Raw genomic sequence first — 17,059 nt, forward strand, 5'->3', positions numbered from 1 at the left:
TGCCACTATATGTGACAGAGCGTAGAGTCAAATACAGTAAAAATCTTAACTGGATAAAGCAGTACCATAGAGAGACTATGGACAGAAATTCCAATAATAAGAGTATAGGAGTAGGACGGTACTACTGACCACCTGACCAGGGTGGTGGTAGTGATCGTGAAATGCTTGGAGCATAGAGAAGATACAAAACCAGAAAACCCAGTAACAGGGGATTTCAGCTATCTCCATTTTGACTGGGTACATGTCACGTCAGGCTGGGATGCAGAAATAAATTTTCTAGGCATCATTAATGACCGCTTCTTAGAAAAGCTAGTCCTGGAACCCACAAGGTGAGAGGCACGTCTTAATTTAGGGGGGGAAATGCTGAAGAAACCCCCCAAAGTAGCATTTAAATTAAAAAGGGGAACTATACAATGAGGAAGCTAGTTCAACAGAAAATAAAATAAACAGTCACAGGGGTGAAATGCCTGCAAGCTGCATGGAAACTTTAAAAAAAACATCATTAGAGGCTCAAACAATATGTATTACTCCCCTTCCCCCGACCAAAAATATGCCACCATGACTAACCTGAGTAGAAGAAGCTATTAGAGTCAAAAGGCATCCTTTTAAAAATTGGAAGACAAATCCTTTTGAGGAAAATAGAAAGGAGTATAAATTCTGGCCAGTCAGATATAATTAGGAAGGCCAAAAAGAATTGAAGAGCAACTAGCAAAAGAGACAAAGTAACAGCCAATTTTAAGTACCTCAGAAGCAGAAAGTCTGCCAAAGAATCAGGGCAGCCACTGGAAGATCAAGGTGCTAAAGGAGCACTCAGAGAAGACAAGGCTGTTACGGAGAAGGTAAATGTATTTTTTTGCATCGGCCTTCACTGCAGAGGATGTGAGGGAGATTCCTGAGCCATTCTTTTTAGGTGACAAATTTGAGGAACTCTCCGAGATTGAGATGTCAATAGAGGAGGCTTTGTAACAAATTGATAAGTTACACAGTAGTAAGTCCCCAGGACCAGATGGTATTTACTCAAGAGTTCTGGAGGAACTCATATGAAATTGCAGAACTACTAACTGTGGTATGTAACCTATTCCTTAAATCAGCCTCTCTGGTAGATAATTGGCAGATAGCCCCTGTAATGCTGAGTTTAAAAGGAAAAAAAAAAAGCACAGCTGCAGAGATGATCCTGGCAATTACATGGCCATTAGTCTGACTTCAGTATTAGGTAAATTAGTTAAAAATATAGTGTAAAAAAAGCCAGAATGATCAGACACAGAGATGAACATGATCTGTTGGGGAAGAGTCAACAAGACTTTTGTAAAGTGAAAGCATGCTTCACCAATATCAGAATTCTTTGAGGGGGTCAACAAACGTGAGCCAAGGTGATCCAGTGGATATTAGTGTACTTGGACTTTCAGAAAGCCTTTGACAGGCTTTTATCCTAAAAGGCTTTTTAGCAGTCATAGGATAAGGGGGCAGGTCCTCCTATGGATCAGTAATTGGTTAAAAGACAGGAAACAAAGGGTAGGAATAAATGTTCTGTTTTCAGAATGGAGAGAGGTAAATAGTGAGGCCTCCAAGGATGTGTATTGGGACTAGAAAAAGGGGTAAACAGTGAAGTGGCAAAGTTTGCAGATATACAAAATTACTTAAGGGAGCTAAATCCAAAGCTTACTGTGAAGAGCTACAAAAGAATCTCTCAAAACTGGGTGACTGGGCACCAAAATGGCAGATGAAATTCAGTGTTGATAAATGCAAAGTAATGCACATTGGAAAACATAATCCCAAATATACATATAAAATGATGGGGTCTAAATTAGCAGTTACCACTCAAGAACGAGATCTTGGAGTCATTGGGGATAGTTCTCTTAAAAACATCCACTCAATGTGTAGCAGCAGTCAAAAAAGGTGAACAGAATGTTGGAAATCACTAAGAAAGGGACAGCTAATAAGACAGAAAATATCATATTGCCTCTATATAAATCCATGGTACACCCACATCTTGAATACTGCAGGCAGATGTGGTCCCCCCAATCTCAAAAAATATATATTGGCATTAGAAAAGGTTCAGAAAAGGGCAAGAAAAATTATTTGGGGTATGGAAAGGCTGCCATGTGAGGAGAGATTAATAAGACTGGGACTTTTCAGCTTGGAAAAGAGATGACTAAGGGGGGATATGATAGAGGTCTATAAAATCATGACTGGTGTGGAGAAAGGAAGTGTTGTTTACTCCTTCTCATAATACAAGAACTAGGTGTCACCAAATGAAATTAACAGGCAGCAGGTTTAAAATGAACAATAGGAAGTATTTCTTCACACAATGCACAGTCAACCTGTGGAAGTCCTTGCCCAAGGATGTTGTGAAGGCCAAGACTATACCAGGGTTCAAAAAAGAACTAGATAAATTCATGGAGAATAGGTCTGTCAGTAGGAGGCTATTAGCCAAGATGGGCGGGGATGGTGTCCCTAGCCTCTGTTTGCCAGAATTTGGGAATGGGCGATGGGATGGATCACTTGGTGATTACCTGTTCTGTTCATTCCCGCTGGGGCACCTGGCATTGGCCACTGTCAGAGGACAGGATACTGGGCTAGATGTACCTTTGGTCTGACCCAGTATGACTGTCCTTATGTTCAAAGAGTTACAAAGAGTTAAAGTCAGAAAACTGGGTGACGGCAACAAAATGGCAGATGAAATTCAATTTTGTTAAATGCGAAGTAATGCACATTGGAAAACATAATCCCAACTACATGCAAAATGATGGGATCTAAATTAGTTGTTACCACCCAGAAAGAGATCTTGGAGGAGTTGTGGATATTTTTCTAAAACCATCCACGTAATGGGCAGTGGCAGTCAATAAAGCTAACAATGTTAAGAACCACTGGGAAAGGGACCAGTAATAAGACAAACTATCATGGCCCTATATCAATCCATAGTATGCTCCCACCTTGAAAGTGGGTGCATTTCTGGTCACGCCGTGTGAAAAAAGATATATGGGAAATGGAAAAAGTACAGAGAAGGGCAACAATTACTAAGGGTGTGGAATGGGTTCCATGTGAAGAGTGTTTAAAAAGACTCTTCAACTTAGAAGAGAGACAACTAAGGGGGATGTGACAGAGATCTAGAAAAACATGAATGATGGGGAGAAAGTGAATGGGGAAGTGTTGTTTACTCCTCATAACATAAGAACTAGGGGTCACTCAATTACATTACTAGGCAGCAGATTTAAAACAAACTGAAGGAACTACTACGTCACACAATGCACAGTCAACCTGTTGAACTTGTTTCCAGGGGATGCTGTGAAGGCCAAACATATCTAATTTTTTTTTTTGAACTGATTTAAGTTCATGGAGAGTAGGTCGATCAATGGCTATTAGCTAAGATGATCAGGGATGCAACACCGTTCTTGGAGTCCCTAAATTGCCAGTTGCCAGAAGCTGGGACTGAATGGATCACTTGATAATTGACCTGTTCCGTTCATTCCCTCCAAAGCATCTGGCTCTGGTCACTGTCAGAAGATAGGCTATGGGGCTAGATGGACCATTGGTCTGACTCAGAATGGCTGTTCTCATGTTCTTACACCACCACACCCAATTGAAAAGTTCATCATACAGTAAAGACTCTGCCTTTTATTACTGCATGGTCCAAGAAGTAGGAGTCCAGGGTTTGTCCCTGCCAGGCAACATATGCAGTAGCTTATAGCAGTAGATATTTCAGTACCATTTCCCCCTATTATAGAAGGGTAGGTGCCAGGTTACAAATTTGAAAATTGCCAAGGAGGAAAGGGAGAGGTAAAATGGGACAGGAAAAACACCCGTCAGGGATGGTCTAGATCAGTGGCTGTGAAACTTTTTACCTGCAGAGGACTGCTTCGGCACCTGATTAAATTTCTCAAACCCCTTTCATTCAATATTTATAAACTTTAATGTTTTTCTTCTATTAGTTAGGTTACTGTATTATTTAAAAAAATATAGTTAAAATAAGACTCTCGAACCAAAAGAAAAATGTAGTGCAAAATCATGTCCTGCAAGCGGTAAGTTACAGATTACCATTCTGGTGTGCCTTACTGCAGTACTCCAAACCCCCGCATAACCGTATGAAAACATCCGCTCAGTATGGAGCGGTTGTCGTCAAAGCTAACAGTTTTCAGAGTAACAGCCGTGTTAGTCTGTATTCGCAAAAAGAAAAGGAGTATTTGTGGCACCTTAGAGACTAACCAATTTATTTGAGCATGAGCTTTTGTGAGCTACAGCTCACTTCGTTAGGAAAGGGATAGATAATAGAGTAAATATCACAATGCCACTGTATAGGGTGCAGCCACACCTTGAATATGTGTGCAGTTCTGGTCAGCCCATCCCCCCCAAAATATATAAGAAATGGAAAAGGTACAGAGAAGGACAACAAAATTAATTAAGGGAATGAAACGACTTCTGTATGAGGAGAGATTAAAAGGGCTGGGTGTTTTCATCTTAGAAAATAGATGACTAATGGGGGCTGTGATAGAGGTCTTATAAAATCATGAATAGGGAAGTGTTATTTATCCCTTCACATGACACAACAACCAGGGGTCTCAAAGGAATGAATAGGCAGCAGGTATTAAATAAACATGAGGAAGTGCTGCTTCATATAATGCACAGCGAACCTGTGGAACTCATTGCCAGGGGATGTTGTCAAGGCCAAAAATATAATGGGATTCAAAAAAGAACTAGATAAGTTCATGAAGGATAGGTCCATCAATGGGTATTAACCAAGATGGTCAGGGATGCAACCCTGTTCTATGGGTGTACCTAGCTTCTGACTCCCAGAAGCTGGGACTGGATGACAAGGGATGGATAATTGTCCTGTTCATTCCCTCTGAAACAGTTGGCGCTGTCCACTGTTGGAAGACAGGATACCGGGCTAGACGGACCATTGGTCTGATCCAGTATGTCTGTTCTTATGTTCATGGTGGACCCCTGGGAGTCTGGGTACCTCACTTTGGGAACCACTAGTTTAGGTATACTTAATCTTGTTCCAGCAGAGGGTGGAAGGGCTAGATAACCTCTCAGGTCTCTTCCAGCTCCACATTTGTATGATTTTATGACAACTCAAAGTTTTGTGGCCCAAACAAGGATGACAGAAAAATTGGGGGGCAAAGAAGCTAGGAAAGGGTAAGTTTGTCAGGGATTAATATGGGGTTATGGGTAAATATAAATTCAACTTTAAACCTTTAGAAGCAAGGCCCATATATGTCTTCCAATGTGTTTCTAGAGGGCCTAGTGCAGCTGTCCCCACTTTTGATTTGGGCCTCTTGGCAATACTGCTCATAAGGGAAAGCATTGCTTAATAAAACCCTTCCTCCGCCCACCCCTTACATCTGCATAAAGTGAATCCGTCTGGTTTGCCTTGGTTTAAAAGGTTAGTAGAATAATGGTCCCAAAAACACTGTCAAGATATTCTCTCCATTTAAAGGGGGATGTTTCGTGACTGCTAGTTTTCTGCACTGCCAGTTGAAAACGCTAGTATATTCGGAAAGCAATCTGTGTAGTAAAACTGAGTTTAAACTTCACTTCGTACATAAGTACCTGATTTCTTTGCAAGCAATGAGGTATTTTTAAAAAAGTAGATAAAATCAGGTTTCGAGTATTTCCCACTGGCCCTGATTATATGCCTGAAGCTTATTGATTTATCTGAGTGAAATAGCGCAGTCTGAAACAAAAGTTCCATTCTACTTTTTGTATGGAGTCTGTCTACAGCTCAGTACTTAGTTGCTGTGTAAATAAGCAGGCAGTTTTCATTTTAAATGTCTATTTTGCATAAATCTTCGTTTAAAATTTGTCCAGAGGAGCAGAATTATTTGGTTTGTCTGATGTTTCTTGTTGCCAGACTGTGGCTGTTGTAGAGTTCAAGTTATGCAGTCTGATTCTCAGACATGGATTGACTTGAAAGCCAAGATCCTTTAGGGTACAGACGCCTACGTACTTAGACAATGAAATAATCCAATTTTTAGCTCGGCAGCCCAGGAGCATGTTGTGTTAAACCAAATGCAAATACTGCATAGCAGCTGGATTTGTCAAGAGCAATTTCAAGCTTTTAGTATTCCATGGCAGCACAAAGTGGGTATTGTTTTTTATTTATTAAACAGTTTTTGAGGCTTATTTTGTTATATGTAAGATGTCTTATTTTGTTAAATATAAGACTGCTACGTCTACCATGAAATAAAGATTTTTGGGTTACGGAATGTTCATGATACTGTACTGGATGATTTCAAGGCATACAATGAGGAGAGGGGCAGGCAACAAGGGTTACAAAGGTCTGTTATTCACATTGCTGTCTTTTGTTTTCAGTGTCAACTCTTGTCCTTGGTATTAATAATTCAACTTTGAACTAAATGAATCGGATGCTTAAATTTGCTTTAACAAAAATGTCTCGCTGTAAACGCTAGCTTTTAGTGTAATGGCTTATGTAAAACTTTATTTAAAATTATACGTACCATCTAAAAAAAAGGTTTTAGATAACATAGTTCAGTTCAGTGGACTACTCTAGTAGAGTAAAACAAAATTTTAGGTGTTTATTTCCTGAAATATCACTTGTGATCAACAGAATATCTGTTAAGCGTTATATGTTAAGAGGAAATGTGAATTGACTGTACATATGTTGAATGCACTTTAGTGTGGACTGTGAGGTCTGTTGATGATTTTTAGTGAACACCAGACGCTTCCTTAAATTGTAGACCTTGGCTTATCACAGCACAGATGGAAGCGCTCTTCAGTGTTCTGAATCTTGAGGAGAGAAATCCTGAGAAAACGGTTTCAAAAAATCGTATCTCTTAATTTCACACACTCCTCTTACTGAAGGAGAAAGTGGTAGTGAAAAACCTCCAAAGATTATAGCTGCTGGTAAAATTGTTCTGAAAATGTTTGCTTCTCGTGTCTCCATAGTAGTCCTTGATAAGTGACCTGACACAGTAAGTATCATAATACAATGTAGGATTTACATTTGACTTCAGAACACATACCCTCTGTAAGAGAGAAGGGTCTAAATCTTTATATACTACTATCATGCTGTCGGAGTGCTCAGCCATCAACTTACAGCTCTTGTCATGTTTTCAATTATTTGTACAGGGTTTTGGAAATATAAAGTGCTGCATTAATAGTTACCAATTGCCCGCGTTTGTGATTCTTGCCTGTGATATGTTAACACGGCTTTCCTGGTTCTGATATAAGAATGAGAAGCTAAAAACAATCTTTTTTGTAAAAGTACTTTGGCTTTACTCTATTTCTAATTTTTAAATCACTGTTACTAATTAAATGACCATTGTAATTGAAGAAGAAAGAGACTTTGAGTTCATCTCACAAACCGGGTAGAATTAGTGGGGGAAGCAAAAGTGGATGGGAATCTGGGAGGCAGTGACCATGAGTTGGTTGAGTTCAGGATCCTGACGCAGGGAAGAAAGGTAAGCAGCAGGATACGGACCCTGGACTTCAGGAAAGCAGACTTCGACTCCCTCAGGGAACGGATGGGTAGGATCCCCTGGGGGACTATCATGAAGGGGAAGGGAGTCCAGGAGAGCTGGCTGTATTTCAAGGAATCCCTGTTGAGGTTACAGGGACAAACCATCCCGATGAGTCGAAAGAATAGTAAACATGGCAAGCGACCAGCTTGGCTTAATGGTGAAATCCTAGCGGATCTTAAACATAAAAAAGAAGCTTACAAGAAGTGGAAGGTAGGACATATGACCAGGGAAGAGTATAAAAATATTGCTCGGGCATGTAGGAAAGATATAAGGAGGGCCAAATCGCACCTGGAGCTGCAGCTAGCAAGAGATGTCAAGAGTAACAAGAAGGGTTTCTTCAGGTATGTTGGCAACAAGAAGAAAGCCAAGGAAAGTGTGGGCCCCTTACTGAATGAGGGAGGCAACCTAGTGACAGAGGATGTGGAAAAAGCTAATGTACTCAATGCTTTTTTTGCCTCTGTCTTCACTAACAAAGTCAGCTCCCAGACTGCTGCGCTGGGCATCACAGAATGGGGAAGAGATGGCCAGCCCTCTGTGGAGATAGAGGTGGTTAGGGACTATTTAGAAAAGCTGGACGTGCACAAGTCCATGGGGCCGGACGAGTTACATCCGAGAGTGCTGAAGGAATTGGCGGCTGTGATTGCAGAGCCCTTGGCCATTATCTTTGAAAACTCGTGGCGAACGGGGGAAGTCCCGGATGACTGGAAAAAAGCTAATGTAGTGCCAATCTTTAAAAAAGGGAAGAAGGAGGATCCTGGGAACTACAGGCCAGTCAGCCTCACCTCAGTCCCTGGAAAAATCATGGAGCAGGTCCTCAAAGAATCAATCCTGAAGCACTTACATGAGAGGAAAGTGATCAGGAACAGTCAGCATGGATTCACCAAGGGAAGGTCATGCCTGACTAATCTAATCGCCTTTTATGATGAGATTACTGGTTCTGTGGATGAAGGGAAAGCAGTGGATGTATTGTTTCTTGACTTTAGCAAAGCTTTTGACATGGTCTCCCACAGTATTCTTGTCAGCAAGTTAAAGAAGTATGGGCTGGATGAATGCACTATAAGGTGGGTAGAAAGCTGGCTAGATTGTCGGGCTCAACGGGTAGTGATAAATGGCTCCATGTCTAGTTGGCAGCCGGTGTCAAGTGGAGTGCCCCAGGGGTCGGTCCTGGGGCCGGTTTTGTTCAATATCTTCATAAATGATCTGGAGGATGGTGTGGATTGCACTCTCAGCAAATTTGCAGATGATACTAAACTGGGAGGAGTGGTAGATACGCTGGAGGGGAGGGATAGGATACAGAAGGACCTAGACAAATTGGAGGATTGGGCCAAAAGAAATCTGATGAGGTTCAATAAGGATAAGTGCAGGGTCCTGCACTTAGGATGGAAGAATCCAATGCACCGCTACAGACTAGGGACCGAATGGCTAGGCAGCAGTTCTGCGGAAAAGGACCTAGGGGTGACAGTGGACGAGAAGCTGGATATGAGTCAACAGTGTGCCCTTGTTGCCAAGAAGGCCAATGGCATTTTGGGATGTATAAGTAGGGGCATAGCGAGCAGATCGAGGGACGTGATCGTTCCCCTCTATTCGACACTGGTGAGGCCTCATCTGGAGTACTGTGTCCAGTTTTGGGCCCCACACTACAAGAAGGATGTGGATAAATTGGAGAGAGTCCAGCGAAGGGCAACAAAAATGATTAGGGGTCTAGAGCACATGACTTATGAGGAGAGGCTGAGGGAGCTGGGATTGTTTAGTCTGCAGAAGAGAAGAATGAGGGGGGATTTGATAGCTGCTTTCAACTACCTGAAAGGGGGTTCCAAAGAGGATGGCTCTAGACTGTTCTCAATGGTAGCAGATGACAGAACGAGGAGTAATGGTGTCAAGTTGCAATGGGGGAGGTTTAGATTGGATATTAGGAAAAACTTTTTCACTAAGAGGGTGGTGAAACACTGGAATGCGTTACCTAGGGAGGTGGTAGAATCTCCTTCCTTAGAGGTTTTTAAGGTCAGGCTTGACAAAGCCCTGGCTGGGATGATTTAACTGGGAATTGGTCCTGCTTCGAGCAGGGGGTTGGACTAGATGACCTTCTGGGGTCCCTTCCAACCCTGATATTCTATGATTCTATGATCTACTTTTTTAAAGGCAGGCTATATAGCAGCTTGAAAAATCTACTAGCTCTGGGCAAGTGGGACTCTTGAATCTTCAAACTCTGCAGAATCAAACCTTTCGTTAAAAAAAAAAAAATCTAGCCCTTAAATATGAAAAGTGGACTCCAGTGCAGCTCAGTATTCTTCAATCTGCAGGGAGCCCCATTGTTCAGTTATTACAGTAGTGTTTGGAGATTTCAGCTGCTGTTTATGATCCCACTCTCATGGGCATCGTGCAAACAAAATGAAAAGACGGTTTCTGCCTCCAGGAGTTTACAAACCAAGTATAAGATAAGAGAGAACAGGTGGAGGTGGGGGAGGAGGCCATTATAACTATAATAAGCAACGATAACAGCACACCAGCTGCCAATCCGTTATTAAGTGTCTTGTAAGCAGGCACCACAGCCTAGGTGACTTATGGTGGGATGTGAAGAAGAATAATGTAATGCATTTATGGATTTTTAAAGGGAGCTCCTCCCATATATAAGGGGTTGTATGGGCAAAAGCATGACAATGCTTGTTGGACAGTTTGACTAATGGAAAATAAGGGCTGACATCACTGGTGTGGCAGAAAAGGGCGTAGATGACTCCATACCATGTAAGAAACAGGGCAGAGCTAAGCCCTAAGGGCCTAAATACAGAATACAAATAATTCATTCTTCATGTGGTGGAAGAGCAGGCGCCAGTGGAGGAATACACAGAATGAGGGTTATAGTGCATGAGATGACAATCCAGGAAGATGTTTGCACTAGTGTTTAAATGAATTTAAGGGCAGAGCAGCCATGTGGCATTTGTCCAGACCAGAAAGGAGTTTTCAGTAGTCAACTGAAATAGATCAAATTTAGCTATGTGGAAGTCAAAGAAACATGGCTTTTTAGAGATGTTTTTAGGGTTGCTAACTTTCTAATTTCTGAAAACTGGAACCCCGTGCCACTTCTTCCCCCAACACTCCACCCCTGCTTGCTCCTCTCCCCTCAAGGCCCTGCACTCTGCCCTCTCCTTCCTGGTCACTGCTCTCCCCTCTTCTCCTTCCTCATTGCTCAAGAGAGTATGTGACTTAAAAAATGCAAGTTATTTATGATCCCAGCATGGCTTATGTGAAAGTCACAATTATTTTTCAGTGACACATGAAGAATTTGGCATTCGCCAAAACTCAAGAATACCTTAGAGTTGAGAATTAGATACAGGGTTGACATAAGTTTATTTATCTGATTTATCTCATGGTAGCTAAGACACTGATCTTTGAGACTAACTCCTAACATGTAAGGATGGTGGAGAAAATATTCACAGTTCCTTTTGAATACTTTATGGTAAAAAAAGGACTTTGGTGTATTGTTGGCCTCCATTTGAATGGAAGTAGCAATCTCCTGAGTGCTAGCTGAAATTTTTCTTACAGCCCTAAGGGTATGCCTGCATAGAAGTCCTGGTGTGTAGACCTATCCAAATTAGCTGTATCTAGCTAGCTGGGTACCACAATGTGGGCTTCAACTCGGGCTGTACAAGCGTGCCTGGACCCCTGGATAATTACATAAGGTAGACGTCTACAGTGCATATTATTGGCAGTGTATAGGGTACATGTAGCTATGTGTTACAGTGAAAAGCAAGTTGTGTCCACACCGCGGGGTATAACTACACACATGAATGAAAGGCTTCAGCAGTGAGTAGCTGCTGGAGCCTTTCTTCTGCTAGAGCCTTTCCCTGCATTGGGGAAGGACTGTGGCAGCAGGGCACTACACTGCTAAAAATAGCTGTGTGGACAGAGGAGACCTTTGCTTGTGCTTGTAGAGAGATGTGTAGGGCACATAACCACAGGGTTCAGGCATGTCTTTACTTGCCTAAACAGTGCCTCACTGTGATGGGTTGGATCACAGAAACCCCCTTGAGAACTGCCAACTGATGTGCCGAGACTACTTCTGCCCCTGCTTTTGCGCCCCGGCAACTTGGGACTTCAGTGCCCTGCCTGGTTTAAGCCAGACCCGCTAGCCTGCTGCAAACCCAGACCCAGGTCTGAACCACATCCCCTAACAGCTGTAGGCTTAATTGAAAGCAGCTTAAGAAGTGTTCCTGTCTTTAACACTCAGATGCCCAACTCCCAATGGGGTCCAAACCCCAAATAAATCTTGTTTATTTTGTGTAAAGCTTATACAGGGTAAACTCATAAACTGTTGGCCCTCTATAACACTGATAGAGAGGTATGCACAGGGTTAATTAATAAGTAAAAAGTGATTTTATTACCTACAGAAAGTAGGTTTTAAGTGGTTCCAAGTAATAGCAGACAGAACAAAATGAATTACCAAGTAAAATAAAATAAAACATGCAAGTCTATGCCTAATACAGTAAGAAAACTGAATACAAATAAAACCTCACCCTCAGAGGAGTTCCAGTAAGCTTCCTTTTACAGACTACTCTCCTTCTAGTCTGGGTTCAGCAATCACTCACACCCCCTGTAGTTACTGTCCTTTGTTCCAGTTTCTTTCAGGTATCCTTGGGAATGGAGAGACTATCTCTTGAGCCAGCTGAAGACAAAATGGAGGGGTCTCCCATGGCCTTAAATAGACTTTCTCTTGTGGGTGGAGACCCCTCTCTTCCCCTGTGTAGAATTCCAGCTACAAGATGGAGTTTGAGTCACGTGGGCAAGTCACATGACTCAGAACTTACAGGTAGCAGCCATGGTTCACATGCTATCTTGAACGTCCGCATGTAGACTTCTTATGTGGATTGGAGCCTTACAAGATCCATTAAGTGCTTCTTGATTGGGCACTTAATTTGCGCATTCCTTTCTCAAGAAGCTGATGAAATGCTTTATTAAGGCTACTTAAAAATCAAGCAAGTAAACAGCCAATATTCATAACTTCGAATACAAAAATGATACATGCATACAAATAGGATGAATAGATTCAGTAGATCATAACCTTTACAGAGACGTGTTACATGGCATATGTAGCCTAAAACATATTCCAGTTATGTCATATACATTCATAAGCATATTTCCATTAGGCTTTATGGAGTGCACTGTCACGCTCACCATCTACACTGCTATTTGTGCCTGTGCTAGGGGGACATGCTTTGTATGTAGTCTGCGTGCTGCCGTAAGAGGCTTGCAGTATAGACCTGTAGGCAGCTAGGTTGTGCTGAAGCCCTGGATTACAACTAGGCGGGATATGTGTACATGAGCTACAGTTGCATCACGAGATGCAGACATACCCTAAGAGTCGGGGAGGGGGAGAGATTAATGCTCTTGTAGTAGTAATCACAGAATTGTCACATCAAGAATTCAGAATAAAGCCTGAACTAATCCCTCCCTCCCCTGCCACCTGGGATTCTCTCATCTCGGCAGCATTTAAGTGTTACCACAAGTTATATCACTTTAATAAATTGAGCTAACTGGTATTTAAACCTTTCCAAAAATTGAGTTTTTTGCCTCTTGCCAGTAGGGAATTTCACCCAGTTAGCCTTGCACATTAGTAAACATTGATTATTGGTTTAAAGACACAGATTTTTGCCGTATTTATTAGGTCACTTAAATTTTGAGACATCATTTATTCAATCTAGAGAGTATAAACCATGTTTAATGTTTCACTTACAACATTTTCAACAGAATGCAAAGTGTTTCACAAGCATACATTGAAATATCAGTTTCTCTGTGAAGTATATAAGCATCCGGATTAAAATTTACAACTTGGGTGTTAGTAAAAGTCAACCATTTATTTAGTTACCTAATTTTCAGAGGTTCTGAGTGTCCAGAATTGCCACTGAAGTTGCAGGGAGGTGACTTTAGGCGCTGACAACCTTTGAACGTTTTTGGTGTTTTACACAATTGCCTGATGTTGGGCACTCAAGTTTAAAACAAATTTGGCCTATAAACATTTAATATAGGAAAACTGAGAGTACGTTGCTGAAGGCCACACAGTGACTCAATGATAGAGGCAGTTGCAGACCAACTGAGTTGACTTTTAGTCTCCTGCTGTAACCAGTACTATTATTCCTCTGTGGTAAATTGTATTAGGGCTTACTTAGAAAGAAGTTGGTTGTTGGAAAAGTGGCAAAACTAGGTATCTCCATCAATGTTTGGAGGCTTTTTAGCCAGTTGAATTACTTACCTAATGGTATCACATGCATGATTAAATGTAAATTCTGCTGGTTGTTGCAGGAGAGCTAGATGCATTTGGGAGGAGAGTGAAGAAAGGCTTTCATTCTGCTGTTTTTACTCATAGCTTGTAGGTTTAAAATGTTATGAATTGAACACTAAAAATCAAAAAATTTACATACTAAAATTTTTATTTCCTCTATCCTTAAACCATACAATATCCTGGACCACATGAATTGGTCTAAAAAAAAAATCCAATCAACTTTTAATTAGCTGCCAGTTTACTGGCAAATATTTTTTTTCTAATTTCTGGTCTTCTGCCATACAGTTGTGCATGCAGTATTTCAAGTTAGTATGGGGAGGTGGTAGATGCTGATTGCATCGTACTTTTTATTGCAATGGGAGTAAAGTCATCGGGGGGAAATGTGTGGGTTTTTAACAAGTGTATTCAATCTAGGGTATTTTTTAAAAGGTGCAGAGATAAAGGATTTGGCTAAAATCCATACTCTGACACTTTGTTTGGAAATAGACCTCTGCTAACAACCAAATTAAAAATCAGTATTCCTTTTGATATTAAATCTTTAGAAAATTATCTAAACTTCGAGAAATTCTCAGTCTTCTACAGTTTATTTGCTTATCTTGCAAAAAGCAAATAATCACACAGGTGTCTCATTTATTTGTTAACTTTACATGCTGCTAATTGTTTCTGCAAACACATGTGAGTAGTCCTGGTGAGTTCAGTGGTACTCCTCACATAATTACTCACATGCATGAGAATCTGTAAGGTCATGGGGTAAGATTAAATTTAGCTCTTCCATTATAAACTTGCATTTCCAAAGTTTAGTTAGTTTTTTGTTTTGAAATAAGCAGTGCAAGATATTAGCTGAAGAGTGATATTTCTTGGTTTGGATAAAAATGTTTGTCCTTTATTGATAAAGTTACCAACTTGTATTCTAAAAGAAGGTATTTAAAATCTACAAGGGGTTGGGTCTTCATTTGTATTCTTGGATTGAAACTTGATGCGGTGAGCTGTATCCCACCCACGATATTGTACATAATGTGCACGAGAAAGGCACAAATTGTATTCTAAATACAAATAAAGTTAGCACTTGATGATCTGATGTTAAAGTTGCCCAGTAACTTTTTTAGGAACACATTAATATTTAAAGGAGTACTTGTGGCACCTTAGAGACTAACCAATTTATTTGAGCATAAGCTTTCGTGAGCTACAGCTCACTTCATTGGATGCATTCAGTGAACGCATCCGAAAGCTTATGCTCAAATAAATTTGTTAGTCTCTGAGGTGCCACAAGTACTCCTTTTCTTTTTGCGAATACAGACTAACATGGCTGCTACTCTAAAACCTGTCATTAACATTTAAGTATTATGTTCTAGAGATCAGTATAATTTTAAATACCAAACATATATTTTTTGTACATAAAATTCTATACTTTTTTTGTATCCCACAGATCAAGGAAGCTCTAATAATTGAAAAAGTTAGGTAAATATTTAAATGGTACAAAAATAATTGTGGATCTGATTACCAAAACCCTGACTTCAAAAATGTTTTCAGTTTAAGCTGTGAGTCAGCTGTAACTTTGAAGTTCCATAACAGTAATAAAGGAGTGACATGGCTTTTTTTTTCTGTTTTGCACAATTTTAACGAAAGCCCTTTCTGCAGCTCAAAGATTCTGTTAGGAGAGAATTCTTAAATGGATTTTTAAAAACAATTTCATATAACGTGACTTTGTGCCCCAATTGCAATTTGTACAATGTGGTTTCAATTTTTGTTTTGTTTCTTAAATATTAAGATGAGGCAGTATATTCTTAATGACTTCCAAAAACATTTTTGCTACTTCATTGTTGACAGGGCGGAATGTGACCAAACAGGTTAACTCGTTTCTTAGCAGTCCTTTCTTGTTGCACACACAGGATCTAAATGCAGTACCTTGTAAAAAGTTGTTTGACTTCAGGTTTGCCAGAGTGACAGTTATGCCGGCAGAATAGGTGAGGATTTGAAAGTAAAATTGTGCTAAACTTGCTTAAATATCTTCTATACATTCAAATTTTGTGAATGAGATGGGGAGAACACAGTTCTAAGAGATGTTTCATTGGGGGATGACTATCTCTACTCTGGATTGGCGATTTATTTTTATAGTGTTTAGATATTTATACTTGAGACATTTTAGTTCATGAATAGTAATTCATAGTTGTTTTGAGATATAGATAAATGGCTTTTTCTTCAACAAGGTACTGAAAATAGTTTGTCAAAGACTGACAAAATTTCAAAAATATGTTCAAAAATAAAAAGGGAGGGGCAGTATGATGGCAATAAGCAGTGGTTCACTTTATTGTGCAGCAATAAATTAATTATATAATGGGCCTATTTTTCAGTCTGTCATTCTGTTGTGCTTTTTCTTTCCATTTAAAACAAAAGCCACCTTTTCATAACAAAACAATAGATAGGCTTCATGAATTTTCAACAGTGACTGCATTTTTAATTCCCTCATGTTAAATGCACTTTAGGGTAGCTGCTCTTTTTTAAAATTACATGTTATATTTTATCTCATTTGGTCAACAGGGCAGTTACTAACCTTGACGGCATGGATCATTCTGTGCTCAGAGGGGAGATGTCAGCAGTGCTTCATGACAGGTATGTTTTTTATAAGTAGCTAAAATCAGGCAGTGCCTTCAGTGCATATTGTCAGGGTGGCTGCAATTTTTCTTAACCTTGAAAACCTATTCCTTTTTTCTTTCTGGAAAACTTCGAAGAAATCTGAAAAAAAACCCCCAAAACAGAACAAAAAAGCCCCACCCTCCCCCTCCCAAACAAAAGCAAATGTTTTGAGAAATAAAACACGCAACACATACTATGCTGCTCACTTCATTAGCTTATTTGTTCTTCAGAAATAGAGCACGTGATTTTTCCAAAATGAAAAGCTTGCAGGTCTATAAGTAAAATGCAAGGAAACAGTTTGCCATCCCTCCCCAGTCTATCTAGTTAAGTGTACTGGTCTTTTGGATCTGCTCTTGCTCTTTATCAGGAACACAATCAGAATATGCTAAAGACACTTGATTGCTGGGCTGGCTGAAGAGGAATTCTGGTGGTTTTAAACAAAATTCGGAAAGTTAACTGTTACCCAACCTTTCTAGAGAAACCGATTCAGGGTAGGACTTCTCTTTATATACTAAGTTTCAGAGTAGCAGCCGTGTTAGTCTGTATTTGCAAAAAGAAAAGGAGGACTTGTGGCACCTTAGAGACTAACCAATTTATTTGAGCATAAGTTTTCGTGAGCTACAGCTCACTTCATTGGATGCATTCAGTGGAAAATACAGTGAGGAGATCT

The 17,059-nt window shown here is 40.3% G+C and overlaps 1 protein-coding gene across 11 annotated transcripts in view; it reads left to right on the forward strand.

The window, feature by feature from the left end:
- KLHL13 (kelch like family member 13) overlaps positions 1 to 17,059 on the forward strand; it is a 120,763-nt gene that overhangs the window by 18,884 nt on the left and 84,820 nt on the right. For 8 of the 11 annotated variants that reach the window (XM_074962766.1, XM_074962769.1, XM_074962765.1 and 5 more), the window contains one exon: positions 16,294 to 16,365. The exons of 2 other annotated variants lie outside the window; for them this stretch is intronic. In XM_074962766.1, coding sequence (XP_074818867.1) covers positions 16,294 to 16,365 — 72 coding nt within the window. Of the gene's footprint in view, positions 1 to 15,700; positions 15,720 to 16,293; positions 16,366 to 17,059 lie in introns of those variants that run through there. One more of the 11 variants, XM_074962774.1, reaches the window with a different exon arrangement.

This window comes from Natator depressus, chromosome 9 (genome assembly GCF_965152275.1).
Source record: "Natator depressus isolate rNatDep1 chromosome 9, rNatDep2.hap1, whole genome shotgun sequence".
NCBI classification, from domain to species: domain Eukaryota; kingdom Metazoa; phylum Chordata; order Testudines; family Cheloniidae; genus Natator; species Natator depressus.